The 21,634-nt window shown below is 38.0% G+C and overlaps 2 protein-coding genes across 2 annotated transcripts in view; both read right to left on the reverse strand.

Annotated features, from left to right (window-relative positions):
* Window positions 1–17,267, reverse strand: part of LOC140149572 (ubiquitin carboxyl-terminal hydrolase 7-like) — a 51,672-nt gene extending 34,405 nt beyond the window's left edge. The window contains exons 1-4 of the mRNA XM_072171651.1: window positions 17,027–17,267; window positions 15,022–15,087; window positions 8,950–9,052; window positions 4,350–4,451 (exon numbers count right to left, since the gene is read on the reverse strand). Coding sequence (XP_072027752.1) covers window positions 4,350–4,451; window positions 8,950–9,052; window positions 15,022–15,087; window positions 17,027–17,267 — 512 coding nt within the window. The remainder of the gene's footprint in view (window positions 1–4,349; window positions 4,452–8,949; window positions 9,053–15,021; window positions 15,088–17,026) is intronic.
* Window positions 17,268–18,277: 1,010 nt separating this feature from the next.
* LOC140149573 (tripartite motif-containing protein 2-like) lies at window positions 18,278–19,738 on the reverse strand. The gene is made up of 2 exons (XM_072171652.1): window positions 18,913–19,738; window positions 18,278–18,299 (listed from the first exon to the last, which is right to left on the reverse strand). The coding sequence occupies exons 1-2, from the start codon at window positions 19,650–19,652 to the stop codon at window positions 18,278–18,280; spliced, it is 762 nt and encodes a 253-aa protein (XP_072027753.1). The 5' UTR covers window positions 19,653–19,738.
* Between the last annotated feature and the right edge of the window lie 1,896 nt (window positions 19,739–21,634).

Consider the following 21,634-nt stretch of genomic DNA (forward strand, 5'->3'; position numbering starts at 1 on the left):
AGGTCATGGGCCCCATGGCCCAAATGTGAAAATACAAAGCATGCCGTTTCTCATCAAATAAAGCAGCCTCAGGACCCTGAGTTGGTGCACTGATAGCCCCAGGGGTACTCTTTATTTACAGGTATACAGTAGCCCCATTTGTCATATATTATGGGCCCCAGGGCTCCAAATGTTAAAATAAGGGGCAACAGATTGACAAGGTTAGCTGTAAAACTACTAGGGCACTATGGCTCATGTGTGGCACACTTATGGACCCAAACTTGTAGATATGCATTTTGCCCATTTTGGCCCCAGATTTTTAAGGCTAAGGGCCCCAGAGTCCCAAATGTTAAAACAAAGGGCCGACAGTTTCTCAGCAAATAAAGTAGCTATAGGGCTCAGATTTTTTACAACAATAGATCTTTAGCATTAAATTGTTATATGAATAAACGAGCCCCATTTGGCACATAATATGGGCCCCAGGGCCCCAAATGCTAAAACATAGGGCCAGCCGTTACTCAGTAAATAAAGCAGCTACAATGCTCTAGGTTGGTAAACTGATAGCTGTTTTAGCATTAAACATATTACGGGGTGTCAGGGTGAGTTAAGAGTGTCATGATGGGTGGGGTGCGTGGTTTGGGGTTAGGGTGTTAATCACAGGCATAGATATTCGTGTTTGATCAAACACAACAGTGCCATCTAGTTCTCCTCCTTCTCCTTCTCCTCCTTCTCCTATCAAACACATCATTCTGTCAAGGCTAGCGCTAAAACTACAAGGGCCCCAGGGCCCATATGTGGTACACTTATGGGCCCTATCCCGTAGAAGTGCCTTTTGCCCATCTTGGCCCCAGAGGTCAAAGGTCACGGGCCCCAGGGGCCCAAATGTGAAAATACAAAGCACGCCATTTCTCATCACATGAAGCAGCCTCAGGACCCTGAGTTGGTACACTGATAGCCCTAGGGGTGCTCTATATTTACAAATATACAAGAGCCCCATATGTTATATATTATGGGCCCCAGGGGCCCAAATGTTAAAATATGGTGCAACAGATTGTCAAGCCTAGCTCTAAAAGTACAAGATCACTAGGGCTCATATGTGGCATATGTATGGGCCCTAAGTTGTAGATGTGCCTTTTGCCAATTTTGGCCCCAGATGTACAAGGCTGGGGCCCCAGGGGCCCAAATGTTAAAACAAAGGGCCGGCCGTTTCTCAGCAAATAAAGTAGCTACAGGGTTCAGATTTAGTACACAGATATGTCTTTAGTATTATATTGTCGTATGTATATATAACCCCCATATGTCACATAATATGGGCCCCAGGGCCCCAAACGCTAAAACATAGGGCCGGCCGTTACTCAGTAAATAAAGCAGCTACAATGCCCAGCTTGAGTCTACTGATAGCACTTGAGAATCATACTTCAACATATGTACATGAGGTCCATAAGTCATATATATTGGGCCCCAGGGCCCCAAATGTTAAAACAAAGGGCCGGCCGTTTCTCATCATATAAACCAGCTTTATGGCTCAGAGTTTGTACACAGATTGCACCTGAGAATTACATTGTTATATGTACATATGAGCCCCATATATCACATGATATTGGCCTCAGGGCTCCAAACGCTAAAACATAGGGCCGGCCGTTACTCAGTAAATAAAGTAGCTACAGTGGCCAGCTTGAGTCTACTGATAACACTAGAGAATTATACTTCAACATAATTATGTACATGGGCCTCATAAGTCAAATATTATGGGCCCCAGGGCCCCAAATGTTAAAACCAAGGGCGGGCTTTCTCATCAAAGAAAGCAGCTTCTGGGCTCAGAATTTGTATACAGATAGGCCTAGCACCTGAGAATTATATTGTTACGAACACCCACACACCCATCCACCCCACACACGTATGACTAAACAGACATATCGTATTATATCATAATTGGAAATACCAGCGTGACGCTGCTTAAGGCTGTCCCAGTTAAATTACATACCCATTGGCTGTTCCATTTAATTTACATACTCCCTCTGAAATAGCCCCCAAAAGGCTGTTCCGTTTAATTTACATACTCCCTCTGAAATGGCTGTTTCATTTAATTTACATACTCCCTCTGGAATAGTTTCCCCCTAATCATATTGCATAGCCTCACTGTGAGTAAGAGAGACTGACAACAGCAACCTATGGAGAGTAAGAGAGACGACTCCCCTGGGAGGGGACTTTTTACAATTTCTTTATTTCAAGTGCTACGACAGTGCAACCTACATTCAATTAAAGCTTGTGACTTGGACTTTCACTTTTTACACATTTCCTGCCCAATTGGGCGACTTTTTACAATTTCTTTATTTTAAGTCCTCAGCAAAGAAGGACTGTAAGTTTAGGTACACCGATAACATGCGGGTATAGCCGTATTTGTGTGCAAATATATAGCCTTCTAGTTGTGAATTGTGATTGTATTGTGTACTCCCTATACTTTCAAGAGCATCCATATCATTTTCAACTAATTTTGGGCCTATTTTTTCAAGTGTTTTATGGGTCATACTAGTCATTTGCTTGATTTGCCATATGGAATCTGAGACGAATAGTTATATTCGTCTCAGTATGGAATAGTGTTGTGGGGAAAAGCTTCTAATGAAAATACACAAGCTTCAAAAGAGAGCACTTTAAATTATCTCGAACAGTTCTCATTTGAGTCACACTATAACGCATTGAACATCTTTGAAATATGTATGACAAAGAAGTGGGTACTATTTTCATGTACAAGTATAAGAATGGTTTACTCCCGGGGGGGGGGGGGTACTCAAGTTTGGTTTTGGTAGGGACGGGCCGCGGAGATTTTGGAAGTAGACCCATAAATATACCAATTTATCGAGAAATTTGGACCCATTGATATATATACCAAAAGTCAAAATTTTCGGTCGAATTTACCCAAAATTGCCTTAGTTTTTACAAATTTTCCCAAAATTTTGGGAAAATTTTGAAAATTTTGGCTAGATTAAGGAAAAATTGGGCTGTTTTCCGAAAAAATTGAGAAAATTTTGAAAAAAGGACCCATTCATATACCAAAATAAGCTTTGAAAAAGGGGTCATTGATATATCAGAAGGCTGAAAATGCTACCCATGTTTGCGTGCACGTCCCGTATGGTCATTTGTACTGAGTACCCCGGGGTTTACTTCCACAATCATTTCATCATGTATTCATTGATTTAGAAAGCATTCATACTTATGATGCAAGATATAAAACAAATTATCAACCTGAAATTCACAAAATAGGGATGACAGTCCCAGATAGGTCGTCTGAAGATACAGGTAGTGAACACCATGAATAGTAAATACTCATGAGCTCAAATGACCTTTGACCTTACCATATGACCTTGAACAGTGGTCCTATTTTACATTAATATGCTGAATTTAATTCATGCCAAAATACTTTAAAAAAGGGTATTTTCTATCTGCGCTAGGATCCATGGCATGATGGCAGCAATGAGGCTCTGGTATGGATTGTCACTGTTGCGACAAAAGACATAAAGGCCATAGTTTAATTGCAAGAACATACACCAAACATGCCAAAGGGATGTCCCCCTTTGTCCCCCCTATAATATGATGTGATCCCGGGGTTCTCAGAGGAAAAGAGAGTAGCCTATAGGATGTTCAGCAGATTTTGGTGTGCATTAGTCATTTCAGTTTAGATTCGGGCTGCAGTTTTATTAACTATGTTAATTTATTCATGGCTTTTGTTTTCATGAAAAATTGAAAATATGGTTTATAAAGGAAGTTTTTTTAAGCATTTCTCAACTTATCTGTAAAAACATTAACCCAGAACCAACTGTCCTCCTGGAACACTAATATAACCTAACCCTAAACCGAATCGAGCCTTTAACCTAAACTCTAACCACAACTCCAACACATCATCTCAATTTTGCTTTTAATAGTAGTAGGCCTATGGAAATCATTCGCCATTTTATTTGTACGTAAGTGAAAATGAAAATGGCGAAAATTATGGACGGCCCCTTACTTTTGTGGTCATTCTCACCAAATATCATGATGAACCTGTGACAATCTATGGCGATTTGACCTTTGATGACCCGGATATTTGGATTTACCTTGTGGCAATATATTGTGCGAGATATGATTGCTCAAAATGGCAAAGGGGCTTTTAGGACACCCTATAATACACATACAGAAGATACATCACAATATCCCCCTTTATGTCTAAAGCCAGGGGGATAACAATCAAATTTCAGAGACCTCAACATTTCGTAAGTTCTGTTAACTTGCGGTTCTCTCCAAAACTGGATGACAGCTAATTATTAACATAGAGAATAGATAGAGAGACATAGAAAGGGAGAAAATGCACAAGTAAAAAATTAATTATTTCTTACTTTGAATCCGAGTCTGCATTGCACTCTAGATAGAACCCAAGACTCTTTGTTGTCTTTTTCCTGCCTTGTCCATTGATACGATTTGGCATGGCCATAATTTTCCTGTTGGATAAATCACAAGTAAAGTTAGGTTAGATTTTAACATGAATTCCCTATTCACTCGTACCGGGAGGCGCCAGATCATTAAAATATTAGTATTCCCATGGACAATTGAAGTAAAGCTTGAGCAAACTAAATTATATCTACCTTAATTTAAATATTTATGATACTTTCATCACTGAAACAAATACTCCCAGTATTCAAGAGATGATAGTGTGAAAACATATCAAATTTCACTACTTTCAGAGAAACTAGTGTTTTTTAGACATAATGATAGTTTTTCTGCCCAGGGAGGCCACTCAAGTTTCAGTGCACATATGCATGACCAGAGATTTTCAAAACATACCCCAAACTGGATGTCGTGAGCAACAAATTTTACCCCTTACAGGTTGTACAAATGTACCTGTAAGATACCCCAAGCAGGATTTTATTTGAAAGGTACCACCCTTACTGGTTTTTGATAAAATACATGCATACCTTATAGTACATTTTTGTTTATAATTTTCTAATATTAACATGTATGCTTGGGTGATATTCCTGATACAACACGCGCTTTGTGAAATAGTGATATTCGATAATGACCTCTAAACGCACCAAGTTTGAAAACAACCCTTTTCCTTGAAAACCTGCGTTTTTGACCCCCTAAACAGGATTCGCACGATTCACATTGACCATGGACGACAAAGATAACAGACCGCATACAAGCAGTCGAAAGTATCAGCATCACCCGATAATGAGGCCCGATTGTTCCATGAAATGCGACAGGCAAACCTGCACACTTGCCGTGTATTTTTACAGATCGCAAAGGCATGCAACGCTGGCGTGACTGTACGGCACGATCGTCATCGAACAATCAACCCTCATGAATATGCGAGAATTCACAGCAAACAATGCAATGACTGTTGATACATGGTCTCTATTAGTCTGTGCCTTGACCCAATAACCAGTACAAACTTGTCTGTCTCGGGTCAAGATACATGACTCACCCACCAAGTTTGAGGAACGTGCAACCCCTAGTCTCTGAGAAAAACAGTTTTTACTAATTTCACCTTGAATGACCCTAAATGACCTTGGGTGACCTTGACCCACTAACCAATATACCGTATTCATTCTAATAAGCGCCCAGGGCGCTTAACAAAGTCAATTTGGGTGGGCGCTTATTTTTTACCTGGTTTACCTAATTTTTTGGTTAGGGGCGTTTATTAGAGACAAATTTATGTATGTTATAAATGGGTCCTGAGACGTTCTAGTAGCTTTTATGATGTAAAAAATGTATTGGAAGTTTACACAGGACTTCTAGTCCTCCAGCTAATTCACTGTATCGACATCTATCCATCACTTCAACATTGATGGTACCCTTTAGTAAATTGAAAATACCCTGGGTGGGCGCTTATTGGGGCAAGGGCGCTTATTGGAATGAATACGGTAAATTTGTTTTGTCTCGGGTTAAGATGCACCTGGTCGCATGCCATAAGTTGGGTATGCAAAAAGAGTGGAGGGATTACACTTTTCTGAAAATTGCGAGACAAATTTGATTGGCTTTCTGTAACCCCATATCCTACAGCAGTGGATGATACCTCATTTTAAGCCTAATTTTATACTCTTTCAGTCTAATGAAGCATATAATTATACATTATTCAGTAAAAAAATTGCATCAGTTGAAATGAAAAATGCCAGGGGTGGAGGAGCAGGCGGATGTGGAGCAGGCGGATGCGGGAGTGTGCAATAGAGCCTATGTGAAAATTCACATGTCAGCATGTCAAAACTACCGGTTACTTTTTCAAATCTAGTGAGGGTATGATGTATTGACAGCTTTGAATGTTGAATTTGTACAACTAAAACAATTACTGCCTTCTTAAGGGATCTGGAAGGAGCGTTTTGAGGGTTTTGATAGTATTTTTTGTGGGACATGAGAGCACCTCAGACATATCGAATTGCATTCTGAATACGAAGGTCGTTCTGATATCAAATATTTTCATTTTTTGAAAATCACGATATAATACAAATTTTATGACAAATTATTAAAATTTGATATTTTTCACATTTTTGATATATAACAGTCCTCGGTAAATTTTATAAATCTAATGATATATTCTTAAAGTGTATGTAGCTGGGAGGAAAAAGCCGACGATCAATTGAAAATTTTGACCTTTCATATTGAAGATATGGATTTTTTCCCAATACATAATTTTTTGTGTTTTGGGGAAAAAAATCCATATCTTCAATACGAAAGGTCAAAATTTTCAATTGATCGTCGGCTTTTCATCCCACCTACATACAATTTAAGTATAAATCATCAGATTTATAAAGTTTACTTCAAGTACTGTTAAATATCAATTTTTAATGATTTGCCATAAAATGTGTATTACATTAAGAATTTCAAAAAATCAAAATTATTTGATTTCAGAAGGACATTCTTCGTATTCAGAATGCAATTCGATATGTCTGATGTGCTCTAATGTCCCATAATAAATACTGTCCAAACGTTCATACCCCACCCCTTAAGGTGGTACTACATGTACACCCCTTGATAAATTTTGTGACTAATTTTGCATTTTCTCAAAAAGTAACTACATTTTGTGTACACACTGGTAACAAAAGTTATGTATTATTGGGGCAAGGAATCCAATATACTTCACCAAAATTTCAGTGATTCAAGACAAGGGGTTCATTATATGTTAAGAAATGAGGTATATTCTAGCGGTACCTCTTTTCTTATCATAAATAAAGTACTGCTTGTCTTGAGTCACTGAAATTCCAGTGTAGTAACCTTACCCCTACAAATATATATACATAACTTTTGTTATCAATGTGTTATTTTTTGAGAAAAAATGCAAAAATAGTCACTCGTAAAAAGGTCATTGACCTTCACAATGTAATTAACATATGTACAATTATTTTAAATAGTTCACTTGAAGCATTAATGGTCACGTTTTGTGAGGTGGGACCCAATTGCGTCACATCTTGCAATTTGTCAAAAATCAACTCCTTTTTTGTATTTCTGATTATATTTCTAAAAGTTTTCACCCAAACTATGTAAAAGTATACATTTTTATAAAGCATATATTGTCAGGAATGCAAATCTGTAAAGTTTAAGTGGATATACAGGGTGTGCCAAAAATATACAGGGTGATTCCACTCAAAAATACCTAAAAAATTACATTTCTTTACCACTCCAATATTTCTACATAGTATATTAAATTGGAAAATGAACTTGATATTTGGAATGTACACAATTAGTCCTTTCATAAAATATATAGTTTGCACTATATTTGTTAAGCCCATTTTGTTATACAGGGTGTGAAAAAAGTTGTATTTTCATTTGCTTAATTTAATGTAAAATTTCCCTAAGTGCCATTAATTGAAAGCAATTAATACACTTTAAATTTGGAAAATGTATAGAATTGCTATAATATCACATTTAAATATCTAATTCCCATCTAAGGTGTTCCAAAAATCAATATACAGTGAATAATTTGTCACAATGGTACATGTAGGCATGATATAGTGCACAATAAACCTACATCAATAAACTAACAATAACTATCTCGAGATCAATATATCATCAGATTAAATCCTTCGACTGTAATAATCTCCTTTGAGAAGATTTAAAACAATTTAAAACCAAAAGATCTATTTATGACAGATGAAATTTATTTTCATTCCTTTTTCATGTATGCAAAATTTAAAACCCATTGTATTGCATGGCACACATTCCACTGCATTAATTGAACTTTAGCTCATTAAATCCTTAATTATTAAATTTATTAAGATTACCTAGGCAATTATAATTATAGAAAGTTAAAAAGTCAGATTAACATTATGCAAATGCAGTTTTACTTCTACTACTAGGCAACAAAGTGAACAAATTTTATTAATGAACACTAACTTCCCATTGGAATTACACAGAGCTCCTCCTCTACCGGCTCCACCCCTGACTAATTAACTTAATTAAGCAGTTGTAATTAATTAATACATTTGTTCAACTGTATTTGTTATTTTTTCATTAAGTTAATAATTTATCTTCCAAATAAGACCAAAACCATCTCTTCATGGTGGATTTTAGCAAAAATATAGAAATAAGAAGAGAAAAAAAATTGGAAAATGTGACAGCTCCACCTTTTTTGGGTGCCCACCTCAAAAAACATGACCTAATGTATACGAGAACATATCCTCCAAATCTGATGACATTCTTGCATAAAATTGAGGTCCGATTTGAGAAAAACGCATTTGAAAATTGAGATTTACATAGACGCCTGTGTACTAAATAATTAGTAATTAATATATCTCAAAAATTAAGCATGTGATAAGGTTAAAAATTGTGTTAATTATTAGAGGTTGTAAATATGTACAACATATCAAAAAATACATATTTTGTCATTTTTGACCATGTAATGGAAATTGTACCCAACTTATGACATGCGACCACAAAAAGGGGACAATTAATGTGAGGAATCTATTCTTCATGCAAATCACACATCATTGCTTTAAAGTGACTTACCATGGCAAATTTCTGACTTTGATGGATGGACTGAATGATCTATCCTTCAGTCTACCAATGTTCTGTACAGTATAGCTGAATGTTGTCTCCGATCGGCTACCATCTAATGGGTGTGAAAAATGCGCAAAGCCAATAAAAACATCTGATATGAAGTTAATATCGGGGTTAATATCTCACAAATCTTACTTGTCACCAGTGCGCTATAATTTTTGAGAAAAATGCAAAAATATGCGCAAAATTGGCCAGGGGTATAGTACCCCCATAAAGTAAGGACAGTAATAGTGAAAATATGGTGTTCACTTTTCAAATTTTTTTGTATACATGTACTTCTCTTCTAATTTTAAATTGTTTTAAAAGTCCAACATTTGCTACTGTTTTTGAACTCCAATAGTTTGTTTTTTGGCCAAAAAAAACCCATTTTAGTGATTTTCCTAAACGGGTAATGCATTTGCGGTCAATTAAACATGAAACGTATAAACGCCGACATGGCACCCCTAATCACACATTACATAAATTTGACAGATTCTGGCATTCTGGCACTGAATTAACAATTTATCAAAATAAAGAAGGGGACCAAGTCATTGATAGAAATTTTTAATTGTACCGGTACATGTACATGTATGTACAGTATAGATCAACATGTAATATATGGATCCGCAAGTGGAGATGCACATTTTCTGTTAAATACATGTATATGATGCGATCAAGCAAAATCCGTCGGAACAGGAAAATATTGATTTTGATATATAGCCAAACAAAGAAAATATTTCCTTTTGTTTCCTGTTGTTTTGGAAACTCTTAATTGTTATTTTTTCCCGAGTTCCGACTGATTTTGCTTTGGATCGCAACACATATGTGGAAATATGTGCAGTTATGCATGCAAAATCTTATGTTGCATATTTGCATGCAGGCATTTACATGTATATTATCATTCATCATTTTTACCTGAGGGTTGTTGGGGTGTACAGTAATTATGTGTACCCCGGGACGTGGTGAATCCTCAAAATGGTCTGGCACAAATTGCTTCCCCCCTTTTGACATTCCAAAAATCTTTGCACCCCTTTTAATATGCAAAAAAAAAACTTTGTCCCCCCTCCTTACACATGTATGGGGAGTGGGGACCCCAATTTAAACCCGAAATCAAATCCAAGTCCAGATCAAATCATGTGATGCGAGTGATCAAGCAAGCAGAAAATTGTGCATATTTGAATGTTTCATGACATTTCTATGTCCTTTTTTTTAGGGTGTCATACATATTGAAACGGTGCCCACATATCTGTGCCAAAAGTTGCTCCCCCCCCTTAGCCTGCCATAAAATCTTTGCCCCCTCCCTTTTTGGTCTACCAAAAAATCTTTGCCTGAAGTCCCCTATTAGACCTTCATTTTTGAGGAGCTCAATTGAGCCGGAGCTCCCACAGCTCTCCTGAACAGTATTTCAGGAGTTCAATTTATTGAGCTCCCCACTTATTGAAAATCCCAGTTTAATATTGATATTATATAATTGAGCTTCTTGTCAAGCTCCTCAGTACCGTACACAGAGGAGAGTGACTTTAAACTGAGCTCCTGCTATTTTCAGAAATAAAGGCCTGCGGCCTATAATTCACTACCGTACATAATTACATGTACATGTAGTATTGTATTGCACCACCCCTTGGAATCAATTAAATCTTAAAGGGTTAAATATCTTAATCAAAAGTCAACATCGATTACGTTAATTAGGTTCATTTAAAAGGGCATTTTGTGATCCACACTCCACAGCATCATGGTCAAGTCAGATTTGAGTTCCATGAAAATATTTCACTCAGTAAATATTATTTCCCGCGATTTGTGTTGTCTACAAGAGTTGTATAGTTTCAATACCCATTGACCGTGTTCAGTCAAGAGCGAAATCGAAGCAACGAAACGGCGATCGGGAAAACTTCAGAACAATAAAAAATGCAGATGTTCGGATGTGAATTATAATACCAATTGTTTAGTTTCGTACGGGAAAGGCCGAGGTTTCAAATCCCACTGAACGATAGGGCGTGAATGCGTCACTTGCTACTGAACATCCGACAGAGGAAGACGTGGGTTTTTCCATCTCCCACCTCCCGAATAATCAGGGTTGATTTCAACGATGAGTTTCATGTAAAAAGCCACTGTTTACATGATACTACATGTACCCTAGGGTGCATCAAACGCCCCTCATGTCAATGTTATTTTTTGCTTGAGTGATTAAAGTGTGCCACTTATCAAGTTAAATAAGTGCTCCAAATTTAAATTCAAATGGAGGTCGGGAAATGGGTCCTCCATGAGCTCAAAGTTTGAGCGTTATTTGTAAGTATAACGATAGAACTACAAATGAGGCAGCTATTTAGTTTTACGCACTTTTTGACATGTAAAATAAAGGCTGCCATATTGATTCTGCATTAAACAGTGTGTTTGTAACTAAAATGTGTCACCTTATACTTAACAAATCATAACAATCATGCTAGGATGATGTCACAGGTTAGACATGCCTTAAAATGAATAGGTGCCCCATGTATTTAAATACATAATAAATCACACATTTCTCTTATTTGCGTTAATTCACCTGTTACTATCAGAAAGTGGGCAATATAATAATCATGTTGTCATAATCTTTCAAGTCATAACTGTCACTTTTTAGAAGTTATTAGTATAGATAAAGTTCAGTTGCAGCTATACAGTTGACGCTTTTCAGTAGATTGGGTTTCTTTTTCCTATCTTGTTCAACCACCTGCAAAACATTCTGATAATGTTTCTCACTGTGGGCTGTAGCCAAGAAATCTGCACTAAGTTTCACACCGCGTTCTGCTGCGTCATTAACCACATTGATGGCTTTGACATTGCTTAGGTAAGACAGATATGCTGGGGACTCTGGCCATGTGTCTACTCTACAGCATCTGTTAAGAACTTGTCGTTAATCTATAAGATGTTCATAGTAAACCACGAATCTCTGCCTGCAAAATCAGCTAAAGCTGTTGTCTGTGTGATGTTCTCATCAGAGAACTTTGGCTTGCCAAAGCCTGAACCATACCGATTAGTTGGTGTGACCATCACTTCATCAGGTTTAACTGCGAGAAGCCTACTAGCAAGAGCTTGCTTGTATATACAAGAGTCTGCTTAAGTATTCCGATGTCAATGCTGATGTTGCTGCAAGTGCCCTAAAAGCCATGAAACGACATTTGTGGTACATTTCCCAAGAAATGATCCCACTGGCTCTCTTCAGTTAAAGGTGCCACCACAGGAGAAGCAAGCTCTTGCTAGTAGGCTTCTCGCAGTTAAACCTGATGAAGTGATGGTCACACCAACTAATCGGTATGGTTCAGGCTTTGGCAAGCCAAAGTTCTCTGACGAGAACATCACACAGACAACAGCTTTCGCTGATTTTGCAGGCAGAGATTCGTGGTTTACTATGAACATCTTGCAGATTAACGACGAGTTCTTAACAGATGCTGTAGACACATGGCCAGAGTCCCCAGCATATCTGTCTTCCCTAAGGGAACAAACCAAAAGATCGATGACGTCCTATAAACGTAACTAGTTTCGTTTCTCAGCCGACCCCCTCCCTCCCTGCCAGAAACGCAATAATGAAATGTTGAAAATTTTGACATGAATAATAATAATACACATACTTCAGACCGATGTTTTTGTACAAACGTAATCGAGTATTTTTACCCCCTCCCCCTAAACGAAACTAGTTTCGTTTATAGGACGTCATCGATCTTTTGGTTTGTTCCCTAAGCAATGTCAAAGCCATCAATGTGGTTAATGACGCAGCAGAACGCGGTGTGAAACTTAGTGCAGATTTCTTGGCTACAGCCCACAGTGAGAAACATCAGAATGTTTTGCAGGTGGTTGAACAAGATAGGAAAAAGAAACCCAATCTACGAAAGCGTCAACTGTATAGCTGCAACTTTATATATACTAATAACTTCTAAAAGGAAAGTGACAGTTATGACTTGAAAGATTATGACAACATGATTATTATATTGCTCACTTTCTGATAGTAACAGGTGAATTAACGCAAATAAGAGAAATGTGTGATTTATTATGTATTTAAATACATGGGGCAGCTATTCATTTTAAGGCATGTCTAACCTGTGACATCATCCTAGCATGATTGTTATGATTTGTTAATGCAGAATCAATATGGCAGCCTTTATTTTACATGTCCAAACGTGCTTAAAACAAAATAGCTGCCTCATTTGTAGTTCTACCGTTATACATACAAATAACGTTCAAACTTTGAGCTCGCGGAGGACACATTACCCGACCTCCATTTGAATTTAAATTTGGAGCACTTATTTAACTTGATAAGTGGCACACTTTAATCACTCAAGCAAAAATAACATTGACATGAGGGGCGTTTGATGCACCCTAATGTACCCCCACTTTTCTAATCAACTGAAATTTTGGGAATAAGGTTTTTTGTGGATATCTACTAAAAATGTCATAAAAAGAGGATGCTAGGATCACAAAATACTTCTTTTAAATCATTAGCATCGCCATCTATGTTAGAGTTGTACAGCATCTCTGAATTGCAATTTAAACATGTCCATTAATTCTTTTGGGAAAAAGCATTTTAATTGTTTAGGTTTTAACTTAATACATTTTTGTGTCTCTACAAAAGTTTACATAAATTTGTATGACAAAAAATATTTGCAAACATCACTGGTTTTACTACATTTGTAGGTTTTCACTTGATGGACGGTTTGGGCCCTTGATCTTAATTGTTTGAAGGCCCTCACAAATTTTTGTGGGCCCGAATTTGGGCCATTGGTTTTAACCTACATACATGTATGAACCCCACAAGAAAGTGAGAAAAATGGTTAATTTTTAGTGGGCCCTTCAGGCCCACCAGATGTATCTTTTGCGGGCCCTCACTGATTTTCGGGGGCCGAGGGCCCTTCTTATTTTTCGATTCAATTCAATTCAATTCAATTTTATTAAAACTCCTAAAATACTCACAGCTAAACTTACTCACATAAAAACATACACAGAAACATTACACTCACTTCCTCTGGAACATGAATATAATTATATTGCACTTTAAAAACTGCTAAACATTTAGAAATACACATTAAATACAAGCAAAGAATATATCCTGAAAACAAACTTAAACTGGAAAATTCTTATAAAACCAATATTATTACTCAAAAGTCAAGGAATCAGGTGCAATTTTAGTGAAAGCAGCCAGAAAAAATGCCTTTTAGTTAGCATTCAAAGATTCACAAAATAAGGCACAGGGCTTTGCTGGAAACGGTTTGTTTTTGAAGCCAATTGAGAAATTTTTTGTCTATTTCTCAAGTTTCTACCATGGATGGTGAATCTGGTGGGTGGCAATAAATGATTTGTTCTTTCATTGTCACCAAGGCTTTTGGCAAATTTAAGGCAGTGATCCTCCCTTCTTTCTTGCAAAGAATTAAGCCCACATGTATTTAATGCATCAGAATAGGCCTGTTTGAGGCCTGTTTGTACATACAATTGAATTAACCCTAACACTGACCCATGCTTTTTCATATCGGAAGTCAAAGAAGATCCGAATTTTTCAAGAAGAAGAAGAAGAATTTTTGACTTGGCACCCCTGGGATTCGAACCTTTGACCCCCCGCATGCCAACCACACGATCAAGCGGACCGGTAGCTGCATCGGGCTATTGCTGCCCGCCAGCAATTCCGTGAGCATATCACACTTAGGGTGATTGCGCATCGCAGACCCTGGGATGCATGCATGCGCAGAATTTTTCATTGTGGTATTTACAGGTGTTAGGGTTAGAAGACACTCTAATCTGGAAAAATACATCTTACCTAACCCTAACACTGACCCATGCTTTTTCATATCGGAAGTCATAGAAGATCCGAATTTTTCAAGAAGAAGAATTTTTGACTTGGCACCCCGGGATTCGAACCTTTGACCCCCGCATGCCAACCACACGATCGCGGACCAGTAGCTGCAACCAGCCAGTAATTCCATGAGCATATCACACTTAGGGTGATTGCGTCATCGCAGACCCTGGATGCATGCGCAGAATTTTTCAGCGTGGTATTTTCAGGTGTTAGGGTTAGCATACCATCTTCCATTGGCTCTTCTTTTTCTTGATTCTCTGTCCCCTCATTGTCACCTGTAACATCTTGGGCTGAGAAGGGTTGAAAGAGGAAAATGTAAGATTATTATTGGGCTAGGGAGAATCCACGATCACAGAAAATGACATCCACAGAATTTGACTTTCATGCAGAATTAATACCAGTTAGATTGTGCTGATTTTCCGGGATAAGCAACAATTCACATTCCAAATCAAATTTTTATATTGGCTGTCAATGCCATGACAAAAAAAAAATTTGCTTGTTTTTGTCTCCAAAAATTTGGCAAAAACTATGGTGTGCTTTGGTGATTTTCACAAAATTGGAACAAATCTGACTTCACAATGTGATTACTTTCTAAGAATATGAATGTTAAATATGATTGTTTAAACATACCTAAAGGGATAGGAAGCAAGCACTTTTGTGTGTGCCACGTCTGTTATGGCAAAATTGGTTTATGTCTCAATTCATAAAATGTGGTATACTTTAGAGATTTTAAATTAAAACTTGACCTGGAGACACATAAACAAGGTCAAGTTTGCATTTTAAAATCTCAAAAGTTCACCATATTTTTCTGAATTGAGACACAAAAATAAGCATTTTTGGGCAATTTTAGCTGATTTTAACCAAATTGCCACTTTTTTGCATGAAAATTGTCAATTTTTCACATTTTTTTATTTTTTGGCCATGTTAAATGATTTGTTGATGTAGTTTCTAATAGTCAACCTACAATAATCTATAGTTGGTTACAGGCCAATAAAGTGGATTGGTGATTCCAAATAGATGCCATAACAGAGGTGGAACACACATAGCAGCATCTAAAGTACACACAAATAGGCTCGCTTCCTATCCCTTTAGGTATATTCGTCTCAGTTTAAACTAAAATGGAAATACTAGAAAAGACTTCCCTAACTCCCCGAAAGGGATATACATATCTGATAGTGAATTTAAATTTTGTGGAATAAAAATACAAATTTACTTATTACTATAATTGCTTTTAAAATATCCACATGCATGATACCTTGTACAATATTATGTGACCCAATCAGGCAAAGGAAGAGTTGTCAACAAAAGTTGAGTATTTTGCATCAATTGCTATTTAATAATTTGCAACTTTTTCAGCTACAGTACTACATTCTGGGTTTAAAAATACAGTAATCAAAATACTAAAAAATCATGATAATACTATTAATAGGCACTCGGAATAGGCAAAATATGTGGGTGTCCCGACTGACCGACTCACAAATCCCCAACTTTATCGGTTACCACATCAAATTGAGTTGTAGGGTGTTTATTTTGCTAGGCACCCATACATCCATCATTTTGGATGGGCAGTTTACTCCTGGGACAGGCAAAATGAATGCCTGTGTGCCATGCCAAATTCTAAAAATAATTCTTGGCTTAGTTCTGTGAAATCAAAAAATAAATAAGACCAGACTAATAAATCAAGGCTATTTCAAGTGACTCACCCCCCCACGGCTCAACCCCAGAGGGCAGAGATCCAGTTTATAGACCACTTGACATCATTGTTTATTAACAAAGGCGAGGGGCTGGTCTATTGATATATGCTTGAACGAACCGCTACACTGTTCAATGGCTTTCTTGTACTATGAAACATGGTGGGTGATTTAAAATCATGGCTGGAAAAAATAAAAATTTCCCTGGAAGATGATCCAAAATTTCCCTTCAAAAACACAAATTTCCCCATCCCCCCAAATTCTTATGTATTTCTTTGTTTAGGGACCTTAATTTCCATCCAAACTTCCAAATTTCCTGAGAAGGAGCTTCCCACATTATTTTCAGGCCTGTTTAAAATGCATAATGCCCAGAGCAAACCACGATGCGTGCGCACACTGCTCACTGCAACTGCAAGGTAAAGAACAATTTGATGGAAATTGACATAATTCGCACAATTTTCCCACATTTTTTTGGAGGGCCTTTTTTTTTTAATACACCAGCATGATCATTCTGCTGATTATTACTATTAGCACTTACATTCATCTGACGTCTTCCAATTTCCATGTCCAATCACTTTACCAAACAATGAGTCGTTTACTTCATCTGGTCCTGGCTTAAACTCAAGGACCATTTCTGAAGACGGCAGTTCAAGCTGAACTGAACACAACTTATCCATCTTGAATAGCAATTGTGATCCATGATTTTTCATGAAGATATGATCTGATGCTGTATCAACTGCATTTTGCCCTGCTAAACAGTGTTGTAGTCGAGTCCTCATCATCCGAGTCCGAGTCCTTGGTGTCCGAGTCCAAGTCCGAGTCCGAGTCCCTGCCAATTTCTGATGTCCGAGTCCGAGTCCGAGTCCGAGTCCTCAATGTTCGAGTCCGAGTCCGAGTCCGAGTCCTTATGTATCAAATTCAAGCCCCGGGGTTTTCACCAATACTTTATCAACGTAGGTCTATACTTAACCAGAATTTTAGTTCTATATTATATTCTTGAAAATATATAATTTGCTAGTCATACCTAGCATGCCAGGTATTGTTTTGGGGCTGTGCAATAATTATGCGGAGCCCGGGGAGGGGTGAAATTACAAAAAATGCTTATCCCCTCTTGGCCTGCCAAAAATCGCTTGCCCCACCCCCCATCCCGGCCTGCCAAAAATCTTTGCACACCCCTTTGCACATGCCATTTTGGGGAATCCCAATTTACAAACTTTTCAGGCATGAGAATTTTCCTGCTTTTTTGAGGTCCAAATTTCCGTTTTTGGCTTCAGGCTTTTTCAAACTTTTCAGGTTTTTTCATGGATGATCATAATATATGTTGCGAGCGCAGCGAGCAGGGAAATTTGCATATGTAAGCGTTTCCGTGCTGTTTTTAGACCGTTTTATTTGAAAGGTGCCCCATATACATGTGCCAAAAATTGCTTGTTCCCCCCTCTCGGTTTGCCTACAATTGCTTCCACCCTCCCTTTCGATCGGCCAAAAAATTCTTACCCTCAATTTTACCTTCCCCAATGCTCATAATTTTGCTCAGCCCTTAGGTAGCATACCGTGGAAACAGAGTATAATCACAGACTCATTAATATTAGGCTTGTGATGCAATATAACATTCAAAATATGACGTCACTACTAAACTTCAGGTGCCAAACGATCTGGCTGTAGGCCTATGCAGTATTATTCCGGGGATGGGGGTCACTCACATGTAAGGTGGTACGGGTATGTGCGGCGGTCAAGGGTCCCTTTTTCAGGCTCTCCGGCAGTTCGTTAAGACCCGCATTTGCATCATACTTCAGTTCATTGAGCCTAACACTCTGGAAATTGTATATAGCTCTTTAGATCAAATTTGGAAACATTTTGAATTTGTTGCTCAAAGCCTATAATTTGGCCCAAATTTAGTTCACAGATCTCCACAAAAATGTTGAAATTTCAGTTCATCAAGCCCCTCTTTTGCCCCCAAATCAGTTCTAAGTTCCCAAAGTTCGGTCAGTGCCGCACACCCAAAATTTAACTTCGAGTCCACCAGGGTATTATTATTCATGTACATTCTAGACTTGCATCTAACAAAGCAGTCATGTCAAAACAAACAATTGAATAAAATCCATTTAACCAATTAAAGATATAACTGAAAGCAATCTTGCTTTTTGGTTATACTTTTATTTACAAACTGAATGATTTGCATGCAAAATTACTTAAATTAATCATGTGATGTGATCATTGATCAAGCATAAGAAGTTTACAATGATCCAAAATAAAAGACCCTATTTTGCGGACTCGAGGAGGACTCGGCCGAGTCCCCGAGTCCTTGGGGTCCGAGTCCGAGTCCGAGTCCGAGTCCTTAGCTTCCGAGTCCAAGTCCGAGTCCGAGTCCTTGAAAAAGGACTCGAGTCCGACTCGAGTCCGAGTCCGAGTCCCGAGTCCTCCAACACTGCTGCTAAATAAACACTTTTCAAATGGGCGACTCTATCTTTTGTGCGAACCTGTCCCTCTGAAAGTACTTTCATTTGCTCTTGACAGAAGGTGTTAACATTTTCTATCATTTTTGTTTCTTGTGCTTTCGCTTCTGCTACAATTACTTCTGTACGCTTTTTAATATCCTTCTTTGCCTTCTCCTTTGCTGCTTGCAATTTTTGTTCCATTTCATCCAGTCGTTTCTCATAATTTTCTGCTTTTTGTACTTCTTTCTCCACATGCTCCATTTTGGTCTTCATGGCTCCCTTCTGCTCTTTTGTGATGACCTTTAATTCTTTTATTTCATGTTGAGGTCTTTCATGCTCCAAAACAAGACAATCTCGGCAAACAGTCACACCGCATGTGACACAAAAGAAATGTTGCCTCTCGCCTTCATGATTTGGGCAGAAAGGGGTTCCTTCTTTCTGTTCATCAACATGCTCCTCATACTTTTTTACCATACATGTAGCTTTAAGACGGAGAATTGTCTTTAAGTTGGCCAACCCTCCATGTGGCACAGTGGTGACATGACGGCATTCTGGACATTCAATTGTTGGCTCCTTAACCCAACTCTGAAGACATTGCAAACAGAAAACATGCAGACAATCCAACTCTTTGGGATCTCTCAGAAGATTAAAACAGATGGAACAAGTCAACTCTTCCTCCATCAAACTGAGGGAAATATTTGGATTGCTAGCTGATGATGCCGTTGCCATGGTCGTTGACGTTGGTTCTAATGATTAAATAACACTCATAAAGACGTTAGTTTCCAGAGATAGTCAATTCAAGTGGCGCCCAAAAAAAAAAACCTTGGCTACCTAAATGTATTGTACGTGTGCATCATGCATGCATGTCACTCATTGCTGACAGTCATGACAGTCACAGTGCAACATCAATCATGACATACGGTCATACCGACCCGAGATTGCTCATGTGCTCTTTTTGAAAATCTCCCAACAATGGGACGTCGAATATCACTAGCAGTTTACACGCACTGGCACGCATACATGAATAAAGGAACTGTCATTAGGGTGAAGCGGTGCTTTTGCAACAATAAATCAAGGTCCAAAAGTACGAACCAGATATTAAAATCGGAGCCAAAGAAAGCATGCCGACTAGCGTCGGGCGATACTCAATACCGCTAATACCAGCGGTATCGGATAGTCGATACCATAATCTCGAAACTACAGGGTGTCCCAGAATGATCTATACCCGGAAACTAAGTTGAATTTTCTTAGGTATGAATGGCATTAGTATTGGTAATATTGTTTTAAATTCTAAGATCTACATATATTTAGCTTTCTTAGAAATTTTAGATTTTAGAAATTGGACATTTCTAATAGAAGTTACAGGATATTGCGTAAAAATGGTGAATTCCAAGTTTTGACAAAACAACTTACTTTGAAAATCTGTCAGATTCCTAACCTTGCAGAACAAAGTTATTTGGAAAATGTTATGCAGGTATATGTGTTGCTTCCTGTGACTTCCACTAAGGGGCTGTGCAATAATTATGAGCCCTGGGGAGGGTAAAATTGTAGGGGGGGCAAGAAATTTTTGGAGAGCCGAAGGGGGGGGGCAAGCTATTTTTGGCAAGCCAAGAGGGGGGGGGCAAGCGATTTTATGGCACACATTCATGGGGCGCCTTTTAAATAAAATGCTCTAAAAAGGCTTAGGAAACATCATGGAAACGCATGCAAATTTTCCTGCTCGCTGCGCTTGCAACATGTATCTAGGCCATTTACAGTTAGGAAATTGGGATCTCAAAAATTTGGCATGCACAAAGGGAGAGGGCAAAGAATTTTTGGCAGGCCAAAACGGGGGGGGCAGCGACTTTTGGCAGGCGATTTGAATTTTTTACCCCGGGGCTCATAATTATTGCACAGCAACTAGTGTAGGTCTACCTATACCACACAATTTATTCGCTACCTGAGGTCGCTATTAAATGGAGAATGAAAGATTGGAATATTTGTTTTTAATTTTCGATGTTTTTTGGTTTCAATAAGTTCCATTGAATAATACATGTAATTTTTTTTATTCTGTTAAAATTTGCCCCCCCCCCTTGTGCATGCCAAATTTTGGGGATCCCAATATTCAAACATTATTGTATTATATTATTGCGAATTTCAAAAAATGCCGCTTGACAGTGTTGGAGGACTCTAGTCCTGGACTCGGACTCCAGTCCGGACTCGAGTCCTTTTTTCAAGAACTCGGACTCGGACTCTAAAAACTCGGACTCGGACCCCAAGGACTCAGGACTCGGCTCCGAGTGCTCCTCGAGTCCGGCAAAATTGGGTCTTTTTAGGTCTTTTATTTTCGTTCATTTTAATCATTTACCACCTGAATTTGGTTTTGCTGTGGAACTGAAATTGAAAGAAATTTAAAAGATATTGTCATTTTAGTATTGCTTCAAACATGATAGTGTAATGCAAAGGAAGTTAAATTATATCATTGAGTTTATCTGCTTACACCCAATGTCCCCTTATTTAATATTATAGAAATCAACACCAAATCTTTGTCTGCATTTTGAACAAATTTAACAAAACATTTAATACTTTTTGTCCAGAAAGTTATTTTTCACGGTAATGACACCCAAATTTTAGCGTTCCCACACATAATGACCCCTATTTTCTTGGGGCCCCCACTGAATCATATCAATTTGTAAGCGCTCTTTAGCAAAGTCATAGTTCATTGAATTTAC

Source organism: Amphiura filiformis, chromosome 4 (genome assembly GCF_039555335.1).
Source record: "Amphiura filiformis chromosome 4, Afil_fr2py, whole genome shotgun sequence".
Lineage (NCBI taxonomy): Eukaryota > Metazoa > Echinodermata > Ophiuroidea > Amphilepidida > Amphiuridae > Amphiura > Amphiura filiformis.

Bases quoted from the DNA above. Each gene is read 5' to 3' on its own strand.
- LOC140149573 (XM_072171652.1), bottom strand. From the start codon at position 19,652: ATGGCAACGGCATCATCAGCTAGCAATCCAAATATTTCCCTCAGTTTG. The intron at 18,300-18,912 runs GTTGGAGGACTC...TACAATTTCCAG, and splicing joins AGTGTTTATTTAGCAGCAGT to AGTGTTAGGCTCAATGAACT.